At 37.9% G+C, this 22223-nt stretch overlaps 3 protein-coding genes across 5 annotated transcripts; all 3 read left to right on the top strand.

Annotated features, from left to right (window-relative positions):
- The first annotated feature begins 4033 nt into the window (after nt 1-4033).
- On the top strand, nt 4034-7603 carry LOC115594564 (hepatitis A virus cellular receptor 1 homolog). Its single transcript, XM_030438708.1, has 5 exons — nt 4034-4140; nt 4658-5011; nt 5764-5846; nt 6879-6993; nt 7197-7603. Exons 1-5 carry the CDS (start codon nt 4107-4109, stop codon nt 7277-7279), a joined length of 669 nt encoding a protein of 222 aa, XP_030294568.1. The 5' UTR covers nt 4034-4106; the 3' UTR covers nt 7280-7603.
- A 3191-nt stretch (nt 7604-10794) lies between these two features.
- Nucleotides 10795-16305, top strand: LOC115594378 (hepatitis A virus cellular receptor 1 homolog). Of its 2 annotated transcripts, none has more exons than XM_030438435.1 (7): nt 10795-10846; nt 11792-12139; nt 13289-13369; nt 13490-13548; nt 13795-13879; nt 14327-14354; nt 15743-16305. In XM_030438435.1, exons 1-7 carry the CDS (start codon nt 10813-10815, stop codon nt 15885-15887), a joined length of 780 nt encoding a protein of 259 aa, XP_030294295.1. In that variant the 5' UTR covers nt 10795-10812; the 3' UTR covers nt 15888-16305. The 2 variants fall into 2 exon arrangements, with proteins under 2 accessions (XP_030294295.1, XP_030294294.1); XM_030438434.1 differs by having other exon boundaries at nt 13792-13879.
- Nucleotides 16306-17422: 1117 nt separating this feature from the next.
- On the top strand, nt 17423-21122 carry LOC115594380 (cornifelin homolog B-like). Of its 2 annotated transcripts, none has more exons than XM_030438438.1 (3): nt 17423-18861; nt 19692-19846; nt 20586-21122. In XM_030438438.1, the coding sequence occupies exons 1-3, from the start codon at nt 18759-18761 to the stop codon at nt 20685-20687; spliced, it is 360 nt and encodes a 119-aa protein (XP_030294298.1). In that variant the 5' UTR covers nt 17423-18758; the 3' UTR covers nt 20688-21122. The 2 variants fall into 2 exon arrangements, with proteins under 2 accessions (XP_030294298.1, XP_030294297.1); XM_030438437.1 differs by having other exon boundaries at nt 20581-21122.
- The last annotated feature ends 1101 nt before the right edge of the window (nt 21123-22223 follow it).

Here is a 22223-nt window from a genome sequence, read left to right as displayed (position 1 = left end):
CGCCATACATAGTAGTTTTTAACATTCCAAATGAAATATACTTCAATACAGCTACTGCAGCTAATTACTGTTCTCCACTGTGAAGATCATATGTGATTCAGCCTACATGATCAACAATATGGAAGCGAAGTGGCCTGGGTTATCCAGCAGTTGTATTTCCATTTGTGTTTTTTGATCTACAGCTTTATGTGATCCATTTCCAGATCTGACTTATTGATTTGTGTTTGCAAGTACACCTTGTACAGTTGTTTCACAGGGAGCCATAGGAACACAAATGACGTTGAATTTCACAGTGCCATGTCTACTCAGTGTCATAGTAAGTTGTGGGTCAATGCAGAACAACATCTTACTGAGGTAAGCTGTGCTGTGGAAGTTGATGGACCCTCTTCCTCATTGTAATTTCCAGCATTGCTCTGTTAGAGAGAAGGAAGCTGCAAGTTGCATTGCATAACAACACTATCATTAACTGAAACCAAAGGTGTGAACCTCAACAGGCCTTTCTGCATGTTCTCTCTCTGTGGCGGCAGTTAGGGCGTCTTATTCATCCTCCTGTAATGACACACATTTTTTGTGTTATATTCTACCCATCATGAAAACTCTGTGGAATATTAAGAGTACTTATAACAACATGGAGGTCTGTTATAACAGAAGGCTCCACAAGACAGATTACACCATCAGTAACTGGTAGAAGAAGATTAGTCAGTTGATGATTACCCAGAAAAGTACCCCATCTTATGTACATTTCTTTTTTTTTTCTTTTTTTTTTTTACAATAGTTTGCAGGTCCCATCACAATTTTTCAGACTCTGAGTCACCTTGAAATAGATTATATTTGGTAGTTGGTCAACCTAGAGCTCAGGTTTATATTCCTGGAGAAGAAGAGACGGAGCATGCGCATCCCCTTCCTCGCTTCCTCCCCTCCCCCCTCACTCCCCTGCTGTGAGCTCTCCTGTGCAGCACCTCTCCTCCTCCTCCTCCTCCTCCTCCTCTTCCTCTTCCTCCTCCACCTCCTCCTCCTCTTCCACCTTCACCTCCTCCTTCACCTCCTCGTCCTCCACTGAAGACACAAGCACCCTTCCCTGCATGACTGTGACTGCAGGCCAGGTTAGGAGACAGCTGGAGAGACTCCACCAGCAGAAGGCTGCAGGCCCTGACGGTATCAGCCCCAGGATCCTGAAGACATGTGCCAGCCAGCTGTCTCCTGTCCTACAACACCTCTACAACCTGAGCCTGAGTCAGGAGAGAATACCGGTGCTTTGGAAGACGTCCTGCCTGGTTCCTGTTCCAAAGAAGTTGACACCATCAGGCTTCAATGACTATCGACCAGTGGCCCTCACATCTTACGTCATGAAGGTGCTGGAGAGACTGGTTTTGGCCAACCTGAGGCCGCAGGTGAGAGCCCTGCTAGACCCTCTGCAATTTGCCTACCAGCCGCACTTGGCAGTTCATGACGCTGTCATCTACCTGCTGCAACGAGCCCATTCGCACCTGGATGGTGGAGGAGGCACTGTGAGAATCACCTTCTTTGATTTCTCTAGTGCTTTTAACACCATTCAGCCACTGCTACTGGGGGAGAAGCTGCGGGTGACGGGTGTAGACGACACAATGATCTCCTGGATTACTGACTACCTGACAGGCAGGCCACAGTTTGTCCGTATGGGCAGTGTTCTGTCTGATGCGGTGGTTAGTGATACAGGAGCTCCACAGGGGACTGTACTGTCTCCTTTCCTGTTCACCTTATACACCACTGACTTTCAGTACAACACCGGGTCGTGTCACCTGCAGAAGTTTTCTGACGACTCGGCTGTTGTTGGGTGTATAAGTGAGGGACAGGAGGAGGAGCACAGGGCACTGGTGGACAACTTTGTGGAGTGGACTGGACAGAATCACCTGCGGCTGAACATCAGCAAGACCAGAGAGATGGTGACAGATTTCAGGAAGAAAAGGAAGACGGCTTTCCAACCACTGCACGTTCTGGGAAAGGATGTGGAGGCGGTGGAGGATTACAAGTACCTGGGTGTTACCATCAACCACAGACTGGACTGGAGATCTAACACTGAAGCTGTTTACAAGAAGGGGATGAGCAGACTTTACTTCCTGAGGAAGCTGAGATCCTTCAACGTGTGCAGCAAGATGTTGGAGATCTTTTATCAGTCTGTGGTGGCCAGTGTACTTTTCTTTGCTGTAGTTTGTTGGGGAAGCAGCATTGAAGCCAGCGACACCAACAGACTCAACAAACTGATCAGGAAGGCTGGCTCTGTGATTGGCTGCAAACAGGACACTCTGGAGGCTGTGGTGGAGAGGAGGACACTGAAAAAACTGTTATCCATCATGGATAATCCTCTCCACCCTCTCCACCTCACACTGGTCAAACAGCGGAGCACCTTCTCTGGAAGGCTGCTTCAGCTTCGCTGTCGTAGCAATAGATACAAGAAATCTTTCCTGCCACAAGCCATCACTTTATACAACAACTCTCTCACCTCTGCCTGACAGAGAACTCCGGTCTCTCTACTGTTTGTATATATTATTATTGTTTATAATATATTTTGCATATTTTGTTTTGTTGTATATATTGTTATTGTTTATTGTTTATAGCACACTGTGCACTGTATATATACACTATGTATATATTGCCTTCTATTTATGTTATGTACAAAGTGTTTTATTTGTGGACCCACTACTGCTGTAACAAAATAATTTCCCTGTCTGGGATCATTAAAGTAATTCTATCTATCTATCTATCATAAAGCTTGCGCGCTGTATACAAACAGACAGTAGAAGGAGAAACCAAACACAAGAGGAAGATGAAAATGGCTAGTGCAAGGAAACCAGAATCATTTGTGTGGACCGATAATGAGGTCGAACTGCTGCTGCGACTCACACTCGACTACAAGGCGAGTAAGTTGCAAGAAACCCGAACACTAGCATGTAGTCCGCCATTGTTGTTGTTGTTGCTGTTATGAGACATCGCGGGGTTCAGAGGTCGAAGGCTAAAGGTCGAGGGCGGGGCAATGGCGTCATCGATATGGAAAGTATGTGAATCTGCCGTCCACACGAATACGCACGGGCAGCGTTTTCGGATTTTTCCACCCTGAGACCCGGTTTCAAAAAAGTGCGTTTTCAGGATCCATGTGGACGATCGGCCAAAATGATGCAAAAAATGTTCGTTTACACAAAAGAGCGTTTCCGTGTGGATGGCCCCTTATTCTACTGTCAGATCATAATGACAATTTTAGCAAATATAACAAAAAAATTTGTTACAGACTACGGCTTCCTTCTTAAAATCGTGCTGTACTTTCGCAAAGTCTGAACTGTAGTTTGTTCTAGTGGTCACTTGTATCGTTTCTATTCCTGTGACATTGAACAAAAGAAAATGTACAGTTTTGTTACATGTTTTAACTTGATAGCGCCACGTGTCCATTGACCTTAACATTGTGGATAAAATGGGTATTGCAAGTTTATGAATATGCTACTCCTCGTTAGCATGGTGATGAGTATCCCCGACAGGGAGACAAATATATGATGTAGACATTAGACATTGTCTTATCAAAGACTTTTCATTGATAAAATCTGTAAGACGGTCTATAAGCATCCTCCACAGGCTGCAGCCTGTTCATGACAGTGTCAGGCAGATAATCAAAGCAGTATCTTTAATAACTATGCTGTTTCTGTGCCATTTACAGGCACTGTATGATACAGCTGCACTTAGTTCATGTATTTTATCTTTTATATATGTATTTTTTGCCTTATAGAGTTTTTCAGCAGCTGTTTTCACACACCCTAGAGGAGGAAGGGAGGTTTGAAGGACTAAACACGACTTATTCATTAATCAATAGATAAGCACATACTTGAATACAGGCTTAATAAAACATCTGAATAAATGAATGAATATTTTCATTGTTAAAATAAGGGATAAGCAAACAAACAGATGCGGAAATCAATACATAAAAAGATGATTAAACAGGACGAGGAAAACTCAGAGTTTGAGGAAGCCGCCGAAACCAAATGCCACAAACAGGAAGTCATGTTTTGTTCACAGCCTAAGTTTCTTCTGAGCAATATGTCTTTAGTTTGTGGATCATTCTTTGGTGTGTGACTCGCTTCATCATGAAGATCGTTCTGCTTCTCGCTCTCCTCACAGGTACTCTGATCTTTAATGACTTTGCATTATCACTTTCATGTTCTTTCCTCGTTTAAAAGTGATAAAAACAGGAAAATAGAAAAGCAAAGGGTTTTTTTCTACTGTACTGCTAAGGTTTTCAACTTTAAACAAACTTTATCGTGCTTGTTATTCCTTCTGAAGCTTCTGGTTGTGTTTTTGTGACCATGTGTGCTTCTTATTAGAACTAGCAGTAGAAATATTGCTATTATTATTATTATTATTGTTGTTGTAGTTGTTATTATTATTGTTATTATCATTATTATTATTATTATGTGGATTTTACACTTTCTCACACCATCAGTTCAGTTTAAAAACAGACACAGTAAAGCAAAGTTGTCTGTCAGTAAAACAGATAAAAAGAAACAGTTTAGAAAATGTAAAACAGTTAAAAACAGGTGATACATCAATCTGACAGCTGAGATATTTTCAGTCACCAGCAGATTTTTGATGCTGACAAAAACTGAAGTTAATTTACTTGTTTTTTCTGTCTCTACAGTCGGTGAATGTGGCAGCAGCGAAAGCGTTGTTGGTCAAACCGGTCAGAACGTTACTCTGTCATGTACATACGACTTCAATTACTACGGAGCGCTGGCAGTCTGCTGGCAACAAGGAGACATACCACGCAGAGGTAGCTGTAACAACCAGCTCATCTCCACAGACGGTCTTAAAGTGATAGAAAGAACCAGAGCTTCCAGCAGGTATCAGTTACTGGGACGACTGGATGAAGGAGATGTTTCTCTGACCATACTGAACCTCACAGATTCAGATGCTGGACGGTACGGGTGTAGAGTGAAAATCCCTGGATGGTTGAATGATGGCAAACATCACTTTGATTTGACCATTAAGACAGGTGAGAAAATATTGTTGAAACACATCACATTTGTATTGGAAGGCTGAAGTTTGCACAACTATTTTTTTTTAATTGAAAGACTGTACAAAACATTTGATAAAGATGAGGAAAGCATCATGGTTTCCTCATGGATGGACATCATCTGACTTCCCTTGAAAAACAGCTGCTTTCAGTCACCATAAATAAGGCTGGAAATGTCCTCAGGTGTCTTCAAAAATATCCAGGGATGTGTTTCCAACTGCAGTACTGCAGATACTGCAGCCTGATCAGTGGCCTTAAAACTATGCTGTTCAAATTCCCCTCTATTGTGAGTCTTGTATGTGAAGGGCTCCACAGTCAAGTTAGCAATAATAAATGTACTTCTGGTCAGAACTTTTGAAATAAAGCGCTCTGACAAACAGGTCACATATTACAGCTTATTCACATGGTGAAATGGTCCTGGTTTGGTTAGGTTTTGGCACAAAAACATCTTGGTAAGGTTTAGGAAAATATCAAAAACTTTTGTCCAGCGTAAACCCCATCCAACCACCCCGAGGCATTAGGTAAAAGATCTGAGGTCAAGATCTTCCCCCACTGAAAGTAAAGAAATGTGAAAATAAAGACGATAGAGAGGAGTGAGAGAAGTTTTAACTTCAGTGCACTTGAAAAAATGATTTTAGTTGATCTGACAGTGTTCATCTTCAATACACTGAGGCTCCTTGAGGTCACAGTGTCACATGATCTGTTAATGTGACAGTCGTGAATTGTTTCAGCCCCACAGACGACCACATCAACTTTAAACAGAGAGACATCTACAGAGACCACAGCCAGTCATACAGCAGGTACTGGTGCTGAGGTGAGACTTATATTTCCTATGTGAACAGTAAAAAGTACAGAATGTGACTTTACATGGTTCGTTTATTCTAAATTCCTTTTTAAAAGAAACAAATGCCCAAAAATATGAACAATGTATACTTGCTTGTTGTTGGTTTTTGGTTAAAGCTGTCGTACATGTTGTCTGTTTTTGATGAGGTTAGCAGTAATGGAGTGTACCTAATTATATTTACTCAAGCACCGAACTTAATTCTATTTTCTGCTGCTTTAAACTTCTCCACTACAGTCTGGGGGCAAATATTGTACCACAACTACAATTATTTGATAACTTTAGTAACTAGTTACTTTGCAGATAACATGCTAAATCAGAGCCAAATTAACACATTTTGAAATTAATTTATGCTGACAGTGATCAAATAAAAAAACACTGATTCAATAATCAGACAAATGCTGAATATTTGATCTGATAAGGGGTTGATCCATAAAATAGTATTTACATATATATAAATATATGTATGATATATTTTTACTTGTAATTGTTATGCTTTATCACATTTATTAGAGAAAACTACTCTTAAAAACGTATGTTTATCTTATACCAGATCCTTTAAGACTTCTACTCAAGTCCTATTTGTATTGGTCACTTTCACTTTCATTTAAGTACAGTATATATTTACTTTTACTCAAGTATGACTTGAGGTATGAACTACACTGATTTGATGTGTTAAGTCCTTCAGGTAAATTGTTTTGTTTACCTGCACAGATAAAACAAACTAATGACATTCAGATAAATGAAGATTACTGAGCAGTGAGAGGAAAACATTTTATGGTTACTAACTAAATTATATAACCGAAAAGATATACAGTATATGTTCTATATATTTTTAAACATGGGTGTACCTCGTGATTGACTTGTGCTATTTACCATGGCAGCAGCAGACATGTTTACACAGCCTAACAGCTCTTTGTTTGTTTGTTTGTCTGTTTGTTTGTTTGTATTGTTTCTTTCTTTCTTTCTTTGTTTTTGCTGACATGTTTGTCTGTTTGTTGACAGTCGTCTGTCCAGCAGCAGCAGCAGCAGGTCGACAGTCTGCAGAGCTTCATTGGAAACACAGTGAGGGTTTCCTTCATCGTCTTCATACCTGCACTGCTGCTGACTGCTGCTTACAGTCAGTACACACACACACACACACACACACACACACACACACACACACCTCAGTGTACAGTGTATTAACCTGCAGGCTTTAAACAGCTGATGTTTGTTTCGTCAGACATCCAGCTTCTCAAATTTAACAGACTTCTCGCTTTAGTTATAATTCTCTCTGATACTGAAGTAACAACAGGTGTTTTATTCATTTTATGTCTGTAGGATTTTGGAGGACCAATCAGAGACCAGAGACTGACAGGAGGCTGAACCAATCAGAGGGCGAAGAGATGTATAGCTCTGTGTAGAGTCTATCTGCTCCTGTGAGACATGCTTTCTGTTTGAGTTTTTTCTCTTTAGTTTTAGTCCAGCTGGGCCACCGTACAGACCTTCATCACAGCCGTCAGAACATTGTTCAATGCTGGAAAATCATCAATGTGCTTTTTTCACTGCTAGAATGTAGCCAAGTACATTTATGCATTTACTTTCCATTTGTATGCTTCTTTCTGCTTCTACTCCACTACAACTCAAAGAGAAATGTACTTTTCAATCCAGTACATTAATCTGACAGCTTTAGTTGCAGATCAAGATTTTCCATATAAAAGTTAATAAAAGTTGTTTTGTGACTTTGAGTTAATGTCAGTTCCACCAAAGACACTTTTCTCCATTGCTCATTTACTACGCAACCAATACTTCAACTCCTGTTACCGTACATGACTACAAATGCATGCAATATATTTTATTGTCCCCATAAGTAAGTTTGTCCTGGACTCAAATGCTGCTCACATGAATGCAAGTTAGTCTAAATTTCAGTGAAATAAGCTGCAAAACAGCACCTGCTGTTTCAGTCACAACAATAAAATGCATATAACCAATATTATGTGCAGTTTATTGTTGATGCTGGAAATACTTATTTACACTTACACGTATTATTTTCAAGCCAAATTGAAACATGTTTTCCTGTACAATTAGATTTTTCATTTGACTTCTACTCTAAATGGTGTTTTACAATAAAACATGTTGTATGAAATGTAAAAAACAAAAAATTAAAAAAACAAGAATATAAGCACTGTAGCCATAAAAGGTATTAAAAACCAAGTAGATCAAAATACAAACATAAACAGGGCATTTAACAGTTTTGCGAGCAAAAACGTCTGCCATGATGGGCGCCATCTTGAAATAATAGTATATCAGGGACTCTGCTTACATTGTTGTTCTGGTGGTACATGTTGTACTTAACTTAAGTAAAACATCTACATACTTTAAATGAACGAAGGAATGATTAAGGAATGAGTGATGTGATTATAGAAAGTCTGTCAGGAATCAGATGAGATTTACTCTAAGCTAAGCAAATCAGGTGACATGGATATGTTTGGTCTAACAAAGGGGGGAATGGGGAAAGGTTGTAAGAGTAACGCGAAGAAAACAAGAGGATGACATTTTACTACTGTCAGGTGTCATCATAACTGTACAACACTGAACAACACCGCCTGAAACACCACAGTGACTGAAACTGTCATCAAATGAAATAAAACTGTTGTTCAGTGTCGTCAGAATGCCTGTAGCGCCCTCTGCTGGTCAGCCGACATATTGTTACAATTACCTGAGAAAGAAGGTTGTCGATGGTGTCAATGGACATTAAACTCTGCTCCTGGTACATGAGGAGACAGTGAGTTTGTTTCTTTGTATTATTACTTTCAGCATGTGATGATGAAGATAAAATAGTTATTTTCTTGCTGAAGTTAATTAATTAATTAAGATTATTTAATGTGATTCAGATGTTTTTTTCTTATTTGCTATATTTATTCAGATGAATTAAAATATCCATCAAGTTGATGCAAGACACTGTGTGCCACCGAAACCTGACCAATACATTTATAAATACATGTTAGATTATTATGTACCAGCATTGGTTTTGTTACTGGTTGAAGGTTTGAATTGATCATTTTAATGAGATAATAAAGTGTCTCATGTCTATGTGGGATATGGGGCATTTTCCCTGCAATATTACTGAAGCAGTCATATCTTTAGGAGTGAAAGGATTGTAGTTATATTAACCAACAATGTCTTTGTTACTAAACTGTTAACCACAATCTTAAATCACATAATTAGCCAGCCATAATTGGCTTGGTTCTTTTCTGCCATGTGGTCATGATTTACTGCAGTTCTACTCTCTGGCCACCAGGTGGACTCTTTGACCACAGAGTGTAGCTGTTGTGCAGCTCAATGGTGCTTTTATTGTTGTGATTTGATCAAATATGGTTTCCTTTTTACTTGGAATTATTATCATTTATTTGCAGGAAGTTTAAGATTTTCCAGATTTGAGTAAAACATTTTTACTTTTTAATTTAATGAGACACACCTGCAGTGTGCTTAAATACAACAGGACTGGCCCTTAAAGTTTTTTTCCCCCAGCCAAACCTTGAAAAAAAGTTTAAATCATGGACAGAATTTCTGTTGGTAATTTATGGATAAGATGCTGAGACTGTTGCATTTCCACCACATTTTGACATCTGTCTGATGAGAGAAAGCAGTGTTTTATTTCTATTGCCATGGAAAATAATTAATTCCTTCTTAAAATCCTGCTGTACTGTCGTAAAGTCGTTTATATTCCTTTGAAATTGAACAAAAGAAAATGCATAGTTGTGTTTTATATATATCAGCTCGACAGCGCCACTGGTCTTTTGACCCCAGTGTTCTGGAAAAACTCGGTAATGCAGGATTACAGAATATAGTTCTCCTCGTTGTCATAGCGGTGAGCAAACATCTTTTAAATTGAGAGATAAATATTAATGTATTTGATCTTTTTATCTGTTTTATCTTTGTATTTTTTCCCGTACTAGAGTTTTTCAGCAGCTGTTTTCAAACAACCTAGAGGAGGAAGGGAGGTATGAAGGACTAAACACGGCCTATTCATTAATCAATAGATAAGCAAATACTTAAACACAGGCTTAAATAAATGCTTGAATAATTAAATGAATATTTTCATTGTTAAGATAAAGGACAAACAAATAGATGCTGAAATGAAAACATAAAAAGATGATTGACTGAATACTGTGTGTGTGCAACACTTGTTGATTATCAGGATATTAATAAACATCTCCACATTGTTTTATTTCTTTTTGTAGAAAGCACAGCAACTCTGTTTGTTGGGTTGGCTATTATTTACTTTTAAAAGTAGTGGTTAAAAATTCTTCTATATTCTTTCAGTGAACAGGACAACGAGCTGCACATATTTTTTGCAGTGTGGCACCCGGCTGTCAGCCCCTGATGAAATGAAACTCTGAGTTCGAGGAAGCAGCCGAAACCAAACGCCACAAGCAGGAAGTCACGTGTTGTTCACACCCCAAACTTCTTCTGACCACTGTGTTAACACTAACACACTGGCGACCATGAGAAACTCTAAAGCCATCAGCCTGGTTAAGATGTAGTAACTGATGAGACCACCTCCCCCTCAGATAGTTCCTTTATCTCTAAAATGTGGTCTATCTGATGAAGTCCTGTTCTTAACAGAAGCATCAGTAGATTTGGGTCAAACATGAAGACCAAACCACAATATTTCATCCCTGCCAGAGAAATATGAGATACAAAAAAAAAAGTAAACGATGAAGAAAATATGAAAAATGTAATTTGACTGTAAATATTAATCACAAAGGTTTTTACATAATAGGTCTTAATTGGTTGATACTAATTCATCTCTTACTGTTGTAAGTGATTCGTTCATAGTGTAGTCTCTGTTAGGTGTTTTTAGTTTGTGCATCATTCTTTACAGTGTGCTATGCAGCTGTGTGGTTAACTGCAGTGTTTGTGATGTCAGTGTGTCAGTGTGACTCGCTTCATCATGAAGATCGTTCTGCTTCTCGCTCTCCTCACAGGTACTCTGATCTTTACTTTGCATTATCACTATTGACGTCTTTCATGTTGTTTTCTCATTTAAAAGTGATAAAAACAGGAAAATAGAAAAGAAAAACAGTTTTTTCCCGTTCTGCTGAGGTTTTCAACTTTAAACAAACTTCTTGTGCTTGTTATTCCTTCTGAAGCCTGTGGTTGTATTTTTGTGAATATGTGTGCTTGTTATTAGCACTAGTAGTAGAAATATTGCTATTGTAATTGTTCTTATTCTTATTCTTATTATTCTTATTATTATTATTATTATTATTATTATTATCTTCACATGATTTAAATGCATTATAAATAAAGTTAAGTTGAATTGAGTTGAAAACCAACAGTTACTACCTTGCTGTAACTGACAATAATATGTTTCTTGTTCTCGTCAACAAGTTTTCCCTACCTTTTTTTTGTTGCAGTTTTTGAACTTTTCATTCACTTCTCCTGCAGCCCAGTTTTCGTTTTCAATATTATATATTTTGTTATAAGGAAAATCATTTGGTCATCAGATCCAGCTGTCACATGAGACCAAACCCCTTTTATCAGAGTAACATCTGTTACAGCTGCAGGACGACAAACAGATAATCTGATAATTAGAAGTGCTGCACACTCTGATGGCGCTTCACACAGAGATGAACTGCCAGATATTAGCTGTCTGATGAAGGGAACAAACCAACATGCTGGGGGTTTTGCATTTTCTCACATCATCAGTTCAGTTTCTATTGTCTTGAGTTGCACCTCGGCAAAAACAGACAGTAAAGCAAAGTAGTCTGTCAGTAAAACAGATAAAAAGAAACATAATTTAGTAACTAAACAGATTGAAACAGGTGATACATCAATCTGACAGTTGGGATATTTTCAGTAACAAGCACGTTTTAGATTCTTAGATACAAAAACTGAAGTTAATTTACTTGTTTTTTCTGTCTCTACAGTCAGTGAGTGTGGCAGCAGCAGCGTTGTTGGTCAAACCGGTCAGAACGTTACTCTGTCATGCACATACGACTTCAAGTACAACAGAGCGCTGGCAGTCTGCTGGGGACGAGGACACATACCATCATCAGGTTGTAACAACCAGCTCATCTCCACAGACGGTCGTAAAGTGATAGAAGGAACCAGAGCTTCCAGCAGGTATCAGTTACTGGGACAACTGGATAAAGGAGATGTTTCTCTGACCATACTGAACCTCACAGATTCAGATGCTGGACGGTACGGGTGTAGAGTGGACATCCCTGGATGGTTCAATGATGACAAACATCACTTTGATTTGACCATTAAGACAGGTGAGAAAATATTGTTAAAACAATGTTTCTGCAGAAAGGCTGAAGTTTACACAACTGTTGTCTTTATTAAAAGACTGTTTGAGTTTCAGCAGTGAGATCTACAACAGGAAGCAGATTGAAGCTTCATCTATTGGTCCAGTAATAATTCCTCAATAATCCCTAAAATGTTACAAACTCAGTAGAAAGTGTCAGTTAAGTGCAGAGGTTCAAGAGTGATGCACTGAGGTCCAAAACATTATCTTTTTTCACTCACTCGGGTCTGAATGAAAACAGGATGCATTCATTTGCGAATTACATGAGTTAATGACATTTTAGAAGCTTTTCAGGAATCTGTGTATATCCTTTATACAGTCATTGTTTCACAAAGTGATGAACCTTGTTCTCACTCCAAACTCATCAAACAACCACCAAAAAACCAGAAGAAATGTTAGCAAAGTACCTTTCTGCAAACCCACAGAAAGGTTAAAACAGATCGTTTCTTTTTGTCACATTTTTACATTTGTTTAGGTTAATTTTCAATTACACTGTGCTGATGTAGGTTGATAACGGTGAGGAAAGCATCATGGTTTCCTCATGGATGGAGATTATCTGACCTCCCTTGAAAAATAGCTGCTTACAGTCACCACAAAAAAGACTGGAAATGTCCACAGGTGTCCTTAAAAATATCCAGTGGTCTGATACAGATACTGCTGTCTGGCCAGTGGCCTTAAAACTTTGCTGTTCAAATTCCTCTCTAGTGTGAGTTTTGTACGTGAAGGGCTCCACATTAAAGTTAGCAATAACAAATACTTCTGGTCACAATTTTTTTTATAAAGCTGCTGACAAACAGGTCACATATTATAGCTTATTAACATGGCGAAACAGTCCCGGTTTGGTTAGGTTTTGGCACAGAAACTTTTTGGTATGGTTTAGGAAAAGATCAAACTTTCGCCCCATCCAGCCACCCTGAGGTATTAGGTACAAGATCTGAGGTCAAGATCTTCCACCACTGACAGTGAAATTTAAAAATAAAGATGATAGAGAAGAGTGAGAGAGGTGTAAACACATGTTTAGTGCAATTGAAAAGATGGTTTTAGTTGATCTGACAGTCTTCATCTTAAACACACTGAGACTTTCTGAGGTCACCGTGTCACATTATATCTGTTTCAGCTCCACAGACGACCACATCAACTGTAAACACAGAGACGTCTACAGAGCAGCCAGCAGCCAATTATACAAGCACAAGTATAGGTACAAACACAAAGTAACTCAATGATCAAACTTGTTTCCGAACCTTCTTCCTTCATTATGACATCATGCTGCTGACACAGCTGGACCAAAACCATCTGCTTTCATTTCCTTGTCCTGCAGGTCACATGAATTTCACAGGGGCCCTCCTAACTTCCTCCTCCAGTAGCATCAGTGTTGAGGTGAGATAGAGACTTATATTTCCTGTGTGAACAGCAAAAAGAACAGAATGTGAATTTACTTTATATGGTTTATATCAAAACAAATTTAAACTAATTCTGAGAACAAGAAATGCCCCAAAATCTGAAAAATATATATCTGCTTTTTGTTGATTTTAAATTTTTTAAATTTTAAAGCTGCGGTACACGTTGTTGTGTTTTTTAACTTCCTGTTTGTTTTGTGTGTTTTTGTGTGTTTTACATCAGCAGGAGAACAACATTGTACCTGTGGTTCTAGTGTGTGTTCTGTTCGGGTTGATAGCTTTGGTCACAGCAGGCGGACTCGTCATTATCAGTAAGTCAAGACGTACAGCAGTTAATGTTCCCATCGCTGTGCTAATGTCTTTAAAGACACACCAATCGAGAGCCAAGTTTTACAGTTTAAGTGTTAACTTAAGCCAAACGTCCTGCTTTAACCCAGAGAGGAACTAGTGGTCAGTCGTCCAGGGTGGAGGTCATGTGAAGTGTTCAGAACAGAGTTTGTGACGCACATCGCTTTGACTGAACTGACCCCAGACACTCGACTGTCCTGCTGGTAATAGTGCAATATATAAGATAGCTGATGGTTGAGTCTCGTTCCCAGGTCGTTATTATGACGCTTTTAGCCTGATCAACCAACCCAAAACGTCAGTATGGACAACCTGGGAACGAGATGTTGTTTGATGTCTGTTATGCCACATGACTCTTTTGTAAAAGAAAACCTCTCGTTAATTTGATTTCTGGTGTTTTTGTGTCTCTGCAGTCAGAAGATGGACTCTGCTCCATAAAATGTAAGTTTCGTACTGTGACTCATTTAGATTGGGTAACACATTAAAACTTCTTCTTTTCTTGTTCTGTTGATGGCGGTTTAGAGACAATCATCATAGGACGTTGTGATTGATAAAGAGTTGTTGGAACAAACAGCAGCCGCGTCTCTCTGATGACAAATCATGTCTTGGCAGAGCCCCCGTGAGTCGGCAGTTTTTTACCTCAGGGGTCGGGAATTCACTTGCAACGGGTTTCTCACATCGCAAGTTCTCAACGCCCTCTGCATTGTCGCCTATCGTCTTTAAGCTGCGTTGTGTTCAAACTGAAACTCAGCAACAAGAGAAAAAAAACACACAACCACAAACCACACAATAGATTTTTGCCAAACAGAAGCGGAGGACAAGAGTCAGAGCAGAAAATTGTGAATTTAGATAAACTTTTCCACCAGTCCTCCTACAGAGCGTCCTGAATGCAGTATTTTAATGTTTTCTAATTTCTGACAAGAAAATTTGAAATAAAATGTGAAATAACTGTTAAAGTTGCAGATGTTCTGAAAATATCTTTTGTACATTAAAGCTGCAATAAGTGATATATTTTCATTGAAGTAAGATAAGATAGCTATGTGTTCCAATAATGATCAATGTTACAGAATGTTTGGTTAGTAACCCATTAGTGTCCCTGCACACTTTATCCAATCAGGATAGTTTAAACCCCTGCGGCATTTAATAACCTTAATTGAAGGAGTAATTAAAACCTGAGTGTTCCTGAAAGTCTGATATGATGAAGCTGGAGGGTCTGTCTCTCGTTGCTGGCAGATTTATTCAATTTTTCAAACTAGGAACCGAAACTTTGAAATGGGTAGCCTAATTAAAGTGAAGAAAGGAAACCTTTGAGGTTTCCTCTCTGACTGATGTGACATTCAAAGCGCTCGCTGATGATCTCCGGACACAGATGTCACAACGTAAATGTCAAGATCTAAACCACAGGAAAACGTGACCAAAGGAGGAGATGTTTGTTCAATAATGTAATCATAACCAACGAGCAGAGAGATAAATGTTTAAATGGGGACTTTTTATTTGAGAAGCACTCCCTTAATAGTAAGGTTCCTGTAAAGGATCAGGATTATATCATTTCTTACTAACCACTTTGTAGGGAAACACTGAGTCATCAAGTCAGTCAAGTCATCTGAATATGCATAAATGGTAAAACTTTACTCTGTAAAGTAATGAAGTAAAGTAAACACTATGTGTAGTGTCTCAAATCAGCCTAACTTTCTTTACAGTGAGTGCCAAATTGTATATTTGGTATATATTCATCCATGATATCATTAACTTGGCAATATCAGTGCTACCAAGGAGAGTAATGAAAAACTAAACAATGACTAATTATTTTTTAATTCTTTGTCTTCCAGCCCTCCGCAGCAGCAGGTCAACAGTTGGGCCCAGTTCACTTCGACTTCGTCCTCCCTGCACCTCCATAGACAAAGTTCGGCCGTGGAAAACGTTTACCAGATAGATGGAGGCGGTGATGGAGGCGAGTATGAGTACTGCCCCTGATTTCACCGACCTGCTGAGAAGAGAGACAGAACAATGACAAGCCCTGGGCAAAAAACAGGAACTTGTCTCTTTGATTAAGAACCCATGCAGAGCTTCTGCAGTCCCCCAGATTGTCACCATGGTGACTTTAAAGGGGGCAGTGAGGAGGACATGAAACTGTTCTGGCTGAATCAGGAGGACAATAATCACAACACAGAACTCACAACATTTTTGCTTCATTGAGAAAGGTCTCAAATACTTTTTCCCCCTTCTTCCAGAATTAACTCTCCCAGTTACAAAAGATGAACAGCTATGTTAAATGCAGAAAAATAAATATAAATTAATGAGGACTGTTGTACGTGTCTGTTGATGGTTTCTAACAAGTGTCTAAGTGAGTCTACAGAAGTTGTCATGGACATTAAACATCAGAGAAAACTGACACTCATCTACTCACTAGTCTGTCTTTACAGGCCACCTTCAGTTACAAACTATTCTTACTTTACAACTTGTAGACTGATCAGTTTATAGAAAACCTGAATAGTAATTGTGTAGTAAGAGACGCTTAGTGGTGGAGACATTTAAGTCGTGTTACTGCATTGCAGTCTGTTTATAGCCAAACCGTAGTTTTTACCTTTAGTGATTTTATTTACACTTCGAAAATCAAAAAGTGGTGCTAATCTGTGAAGATTGTTTGCTGAACAAAACCTTGAAGTATCACAAACTTTTGTTTGCCTCTGAGATAATCTTCTGCAATATTCCTAAATCCAATTTTAAAGATCTCATAGGTTTTTTGTCAAGGAAACCAGGGCGATGCTTACTCCTACAAAAATATGGCATCCCTACACCAGGATCAAGATAATTAGACATAATTGTTTGTCATGGATATATTGTTGTTGTTGACAACCAGCTGGATTTGCTGAAGGTCGATCTCTGTCGAACTATGATGTTACTGCAGTGGATGGAGTTTTTTTTCCATAGCAACAGCCTCTGAGGCTCATGGGTTCTGCAGTACTTTGAGCCTTTCAACAAAAAGTACCTTCTCTGTCACTGCTCTGTTACTTTTCATTTCATCAACTGTCAATTGTGTATTTAATCTAGTAAAACACTTATGTAACTTTTGAATAATGTGTCTTAGTGATGAAGTTGCTTTCTGTTCTCTGTTCCATCTTAAATAGTCAAAACTAAAACATGACTTTTTTGGCACAAATTCAACTGTAATTCTGTTGTATACTGATCATTCTGTCATGTTATGAGTCATTTAAGATTATGACAAATCATTTAAACAGGGACTGAAAGCAGCTGCTGGTATCAAACCAGAATCCAGAGTTCAGTGTTTGTCGTCATCTGGTGGCTGAATCTTTTAACTACACACAGACTGGGGGCCAACTTTTTCTACTCAATGTGCCAAAACATAAGACACATGAAGATGGATTTTAATATAATTTACATTCTTTACCTGAGGTACCAGTTTCAACCTTGAAATGGATAGATTAAGATAGAATATTGTGTAAAATATAACCTTTACAGTCCTAACATAATTGTTTATTCATGTATTCAGTCATATCTTTGACCTTTGGTGCTCCAGAGTTTAAATGTGATTTCTGTATATTAAACAACATCCTTTAAAAAAGCGTTGTTGTTGTGAGTCAGAGCAGTCAGTCTGACGAAACTGTTGAACTAAAAAGTAAGAAATGTTCCAGTCTGGCAGGTCAGGCAGGTTAATCCTAAACCTTCATCCCGCACAGACGTCTTCAGCCAATCAGAGCATCTGAATCACTTCTCAGTCAGACACACACACAGGTAAGATTATGATCTTTTTCACGCTTCTCCCTCGGTTTTAGTTTATTTAATCTAACGTGCCAAAATTCGAGATGACAGTTGAAAGTATTCAGGACTGTAAAGTTTACTTTAATCAGCTTCTACCTGAATTTTTCAGTTTTTAAGGATTCACATGAAACATGTTCCAGTTTCCATTGGAACACTTCAGGGGTTTTGTATATGTTTGTTTATCATTTTTGAATGCGCCGCTAACCATGATAGAGATTCTGATTATTACATAAAATATTAAAGGCTAAAAGTTGGGGGGCCTGATAAAGTGCTTCTTATTTTATACTACATTTCAAGGGAAACAATGTCCTTTTAATGGCACCACATCTTTCTAACATTTTGCTGTTTGTTTTTTTATTCAAAACACAGGAGTCTTTTATATATGATGAGCTACTTAATTCTGAAAATTGAAAACGCGAAGTTGCGTCTGAACTCTCCATTGACTTTTTTTTTTTGTCTTGTAAAATGTGAAGCCAGAATATTTTACTGTTTTCAATGCAAATAAATTAGTTTGAACATTTCCTAAAAAATCCACTTTAACGCAGTCCAACAGCTGCAATCTGTTTTATTGGACTTTTGTATTCATCTGAGGTACAGACTTTTCTTTCTAGAACCTTTTTCAAACAAGTTGACTGAAATGAAAACAGTTGAAATACTCTCAATGAACTGAGAAACAGTTTTCAGGATACATCAGTGTTAATAATCCTAAAATATACTATAACATGAAAGGCAGTCTTGAAGAAGTACTTAGATGATTTACTTGAGTAGAAGTAGAAGTCCTGAATTTAAATGTATGAAAATTTTAACCAGACGTTAAGTCATGCAGAATGGCCCCTGTCACAGTGTTGTATTATTATAGAATGGGAAATTATTGTTTTTATCAATCATGAACCAATCTGTAAAATGTATGTGGTGAAGTAAAGAGTTAAATATAAGTATCGCTTTTTTTTTCAATGTTGTCTTTCTGCTTTTTTTCAGCGTAAAGGATCTGTGATGTGTGGTATAATGCTGATATTTGTGATTGAGATGCTAACCTGTTGACTGTCTGTGTCCTGTCTGAGGAGGATGAGTGTGCCGGTGTGGAGCCAGCCTCAACGTCTGGTTTTCTCCTCTGATGATGGTGAATGGACTTCTGGGATCTGTGACTGCTGTGACGACATGAGAGAATGTACAGTGACGCTCGTTATTCCACTCAGAGAGACAGTGAAGAGAAACAACCAGACCACACATTGTTTTTCTTCCTTGTTCTACTTTACAACAAGTGGTTTATTAAATCAGGTTTTTGGAATGTCTTTGTAGCTTTGACACCCTGTAACTTGGAATGTCATCTCAAGCATTGCTGGGAAACATCTGTAGTCATTGTAGCATCCCAAGCTAGCATACCTTTCAAAAATCAACCTGTAGTTTTAAGAGCTGTAAGATAAATGATTGTGAATGTATTTGTTTGTTAAATTTCTGTCCGCAAATCCATGTTTGGGGTTTGTAGTAATCATACGGTCTAAATCCTAATTAGTGGGAAACACCTGATTATGCTAAGCTAACTGGCATAGACTAATATACTTATTAAATGTTATTAGCATTCATTTAATAATTTTGAGATGTGAATCTCAAAATTATTGTGAAATGTAATAAAAAACTTGAGACAAAATCATTATTAAACATCATTTATCAGGTCATATATGTTGACTGTACTCTTTTTCTTTTACCTCGATTGCTCTAAACGAGTCAGATATTCGCATGCTAACGTTAGCTTTTTAAATTGGTTCAGTTAACTACAAAACAGTTGGGCCTATGTTAAATCTGTCAGTTAGTAGGTGTGAATATAAAACTACTGATCTGTAAAGAAGAACTAGTTTTTGAGATGAATCCTCTTTTAATTTAGTTATGATACAACTCAATAAATATCAAAATGGATGAGTTTTTAATTTTGTTCAGACTGAAAATATGAGTTTATATTTTATATGTTGTGTGCTAATATGTTGATATTTTGTGTTGAAGGCTGCTTTGCATTCTGGTGTTGCCCCTGCTTCGCCTGTAAAACCGCTAAAGCATACGGTCAGTGTCTCTGTCTCCCCCTGCTGGACATCTTCAGCTGCACTTATCCCATCACCATGTCCATGAGGGTGTCCATACGTCAACGCTACGGCATCAGAGTGAGGACATAACTCTTTATTACTACTGTGATTATTTAGTGTGTTTTCCTGTGCTTAATTGTGTTGATGTGTCAATGCTGCGGAGACTGAGAGGCTCTGAATTAAGGCTGCTCTATTATTACTTTATTTTATTTTATTTTCATAGCCTACAACACTCTTTTAAAGATTAAACCTCACAACCTTTTTGGCTTTAAACCCTTTAAGATATTCAGTGTCTGAGTTCGCTTTTTTTAGCTAACAAAAAGCAATTTCTGCTGTTTGCTGATAATGAATCACAGTTTAATAAGATTAAACAAGCAGGCCCACAGGGGTTGGTATTCGGCCCAAACCTGTTTGCTAAGTATCCAAAACACTGCAGTTTTTCTGGTCAAAGATTATACATATATTTTTTTCTTCTGGGTATGATATAAAGACAATTACTGTTATAGTGTGTGAAATAGTCAAACTCAAGAGATTGTTTGATGGAAATGAATTGGAATAAAACTAAATGTATGTTTACTGGGAAAATGGTGATTAAACAAAATGGATGGTGTTTACATTGACAGAGGATTTGATAATGAAACACAAACTTATTGGAAACATCATGTAGCATACATGTAGAGAAGTGTGTAAATATCTACTGTTTTGAACAGAGCAAACTGTTTAGTATTTGTACAGTGTGGTAACTGTACAGTGTATTATTGGTACTTGTACTGCAGTGGAAGATGTGAGAACTCTTCTCTTGTGTTTTTTAGGGCAGTTTGTGCCACGACTGTTTGTGCTCTACCTGCTGTCCATCCTGCGTCTGGTGTCAGATGTCCAGAGAGATGAAGAGCAGGAAACTCCCCACCGTGCTCAGTGACCTCATCTACCGCTGATGACATGTCATCACTGTGACATCACCTCTCCCAGCCCGTCCACATATCAGTCATTACAAGAGTTGATTAACAGGAAATACCAATGAAGTATGACATTTATTATCCAGCTTTACGTTTTGTTAACTTAGTTTACAGTTTCATCCTCGAGTGTTCAAACTGAATACCTGTGATAGTGTTTGTGTTTACTTTAATGCTTCTGTACACTTTACATGTATTAATTAACTTACACTTTTTGTAATTCTTGTGTTTTTATTAAATTTTCTAGCAAACATGTTTGTTTGTATACTTTTCGTTGTATTTAATTGAAAGTATTCTTTATGTTTTGTTGTTACAACACATTGTACTCCTTAATTTTTCTGCACATATTAAGTCCTTAATTTATCATTTTTCCAATTTATGTAATTCAATAAAATACTGACTAAAAACCACTGTATTTACCGAGTCATTCCTAGTAAAGAAGAAAATTAAAAAGAGAGGAAACATGAGAAGAAACGCTCAGAACAGAAGGAAATGAAGAAAGTTTTTATGTCTTTACAATCTCACCTCAGAAATGATTTAGTATCTGATCGGGGGCTTTTGGTCATATGACGTGATCTTCCTCAGCAAATGGAGTTTGCCTACAGAAAATGTAGATGTTCTAAAACGTTCTTTGTGTGTATGTTTCTTTCAGCATCTTGAGAACTTCAAAACTGTTTATTTTTTTAATCCAGGAAACAATAAGTAGTAATCTTATGTCAAAAATGTATTTTGTATTCACGCAAATTTCCTCCATGCTCAGCAGTGTAATGTTTGGCTTTAAAGATTTTAAGGGAAAGGAATATGATTATTTTATTTCATCCCAAAATCGCAAGATCTGAAAATATGCAAATACTACACCTGTAAATCAAAATGTAACAGAGGTAAACTCTCATTTTCTGTTTTTATGTAAAGGACCTTTTTGTGAGAAAACATTTGTTTTTGAGTCTCACCCCAGCTCTCAAAAACTGATACTTTGGGATGGCAGCCGACTCGTCCTACAATCCCAAAGTGTCATTATTTGACGAGAGAGACTCAAAAATCGTTTCTTACAAACAGGACCTTTAAAGAAAAATCATTATGGGATTCTTCATTGAAAAAAAAAAACAGGTTGAAAGGTCAGATATTATGATCCATACAAATGGTTTTCATTATGGGTTTACTATATAAAAAAAGGTTTCTTCTTAATAGAATTAGAGCTGTAGAATATAAAGTCTGCATGGGGCTGACAGACGATACATAGAAAAACACAAAATTCAGAAAAATATTAAAAAGTGAAACCAATCAATCAGTTTATCAATCAATATAGCCTTCATAGATTATGCATATTATGCGTTTCGAAAATAAATTTGAGTTGGGAACGAATTATAAAACACAGAAAAAAATTAATAAACGGAAAACAAATGGTAAAAAGAGGGGAAAAGGAATCTGATGAATGAAAACCTGCTTGGCCCTTTATCTTGAAAAGTCAGGTCGTTGTTCCCCTCCGGCCCGCTGAAGGCGCT

The sequence above is a fragment of the Sparus aurata genome, chromosome 13 (assembly GCF_900880675.1).
Source record: "Sparus aurata chromosome 13, fSpaAur1.1, whole genome shotgun sequence".
NCBI lineage: Eukaryota > Metazoa > Chordata > Actinopteri > Spariformes > Sparidae > Sparus > Sparus aurata.
This window is presented reverse-complemented; position numbering and strand designations above follow the sequence as displayed.

Bases quoted from the DNA above. Each gene is read 5' to 3' on its own strand.
- LOC115594564 (XM_030438708.1), top strand. From the start codon at position 4,107: ATGAAGATCGTTCTGCTTCTCGCTCTCCTCACAG. The intron at 4,141-4,657 runs GTACTCTGATCT...CTGTCTCTACAG, and splicing joins GCTTCTCGCTCTCCTCACAG to TCGGTGAATGTGGCAGCAGC. The intron at 6,994-7,196 runs GTCAGTACACAC...TTATGTCTGTAG, and splicing joins GCTGCTGACTGCTGCTTACA to GATTTTGGAGGACCAATCAG.
- LOC115594380 (XM_030438437.1), top strand. From the start codon at position 18,759: ATGAGTGTGCCGGTGTGGAGCCAGCCTCAACGTCTGGTTTTCTCCTCT. The intron at 18,862-19,691 runs GTACAGTGACGC...TTTGTGTTGAAG, and splicing joins CTGTGACGACATGAGAGAAT to GCTGCTTTGCATTCTGGTGT. The intron at 19,847-20,580 runs GTGAGGACATAA...TGTGTTTTTTAG, and splicing joins GTCAACGCTACGGCATCAGA to GGCAGTTTGTGCCACGACTG.
- LOC115594378 (XM_030438434.1), top strand. From the start codon at position 10,813: ATGAAGATCGTTCTGCTTCTCGCTCTCCTCACAG. The intron at 13,880-14,326 runs GTAAGTCAAGAC...GTGTCTCTGCAG, and splicing joins AGGCGGACTCGTCATTATCA to TCAGAAGATGGACTCTGCTC. The intron at 14,355-15,742 runs GTAAGTTTCGTA...TTTGTCTTCCAG, and splicing joins TGGACTCTGCTCCATAAAAT to CCCTCCGCAGCAGCAGGTCA.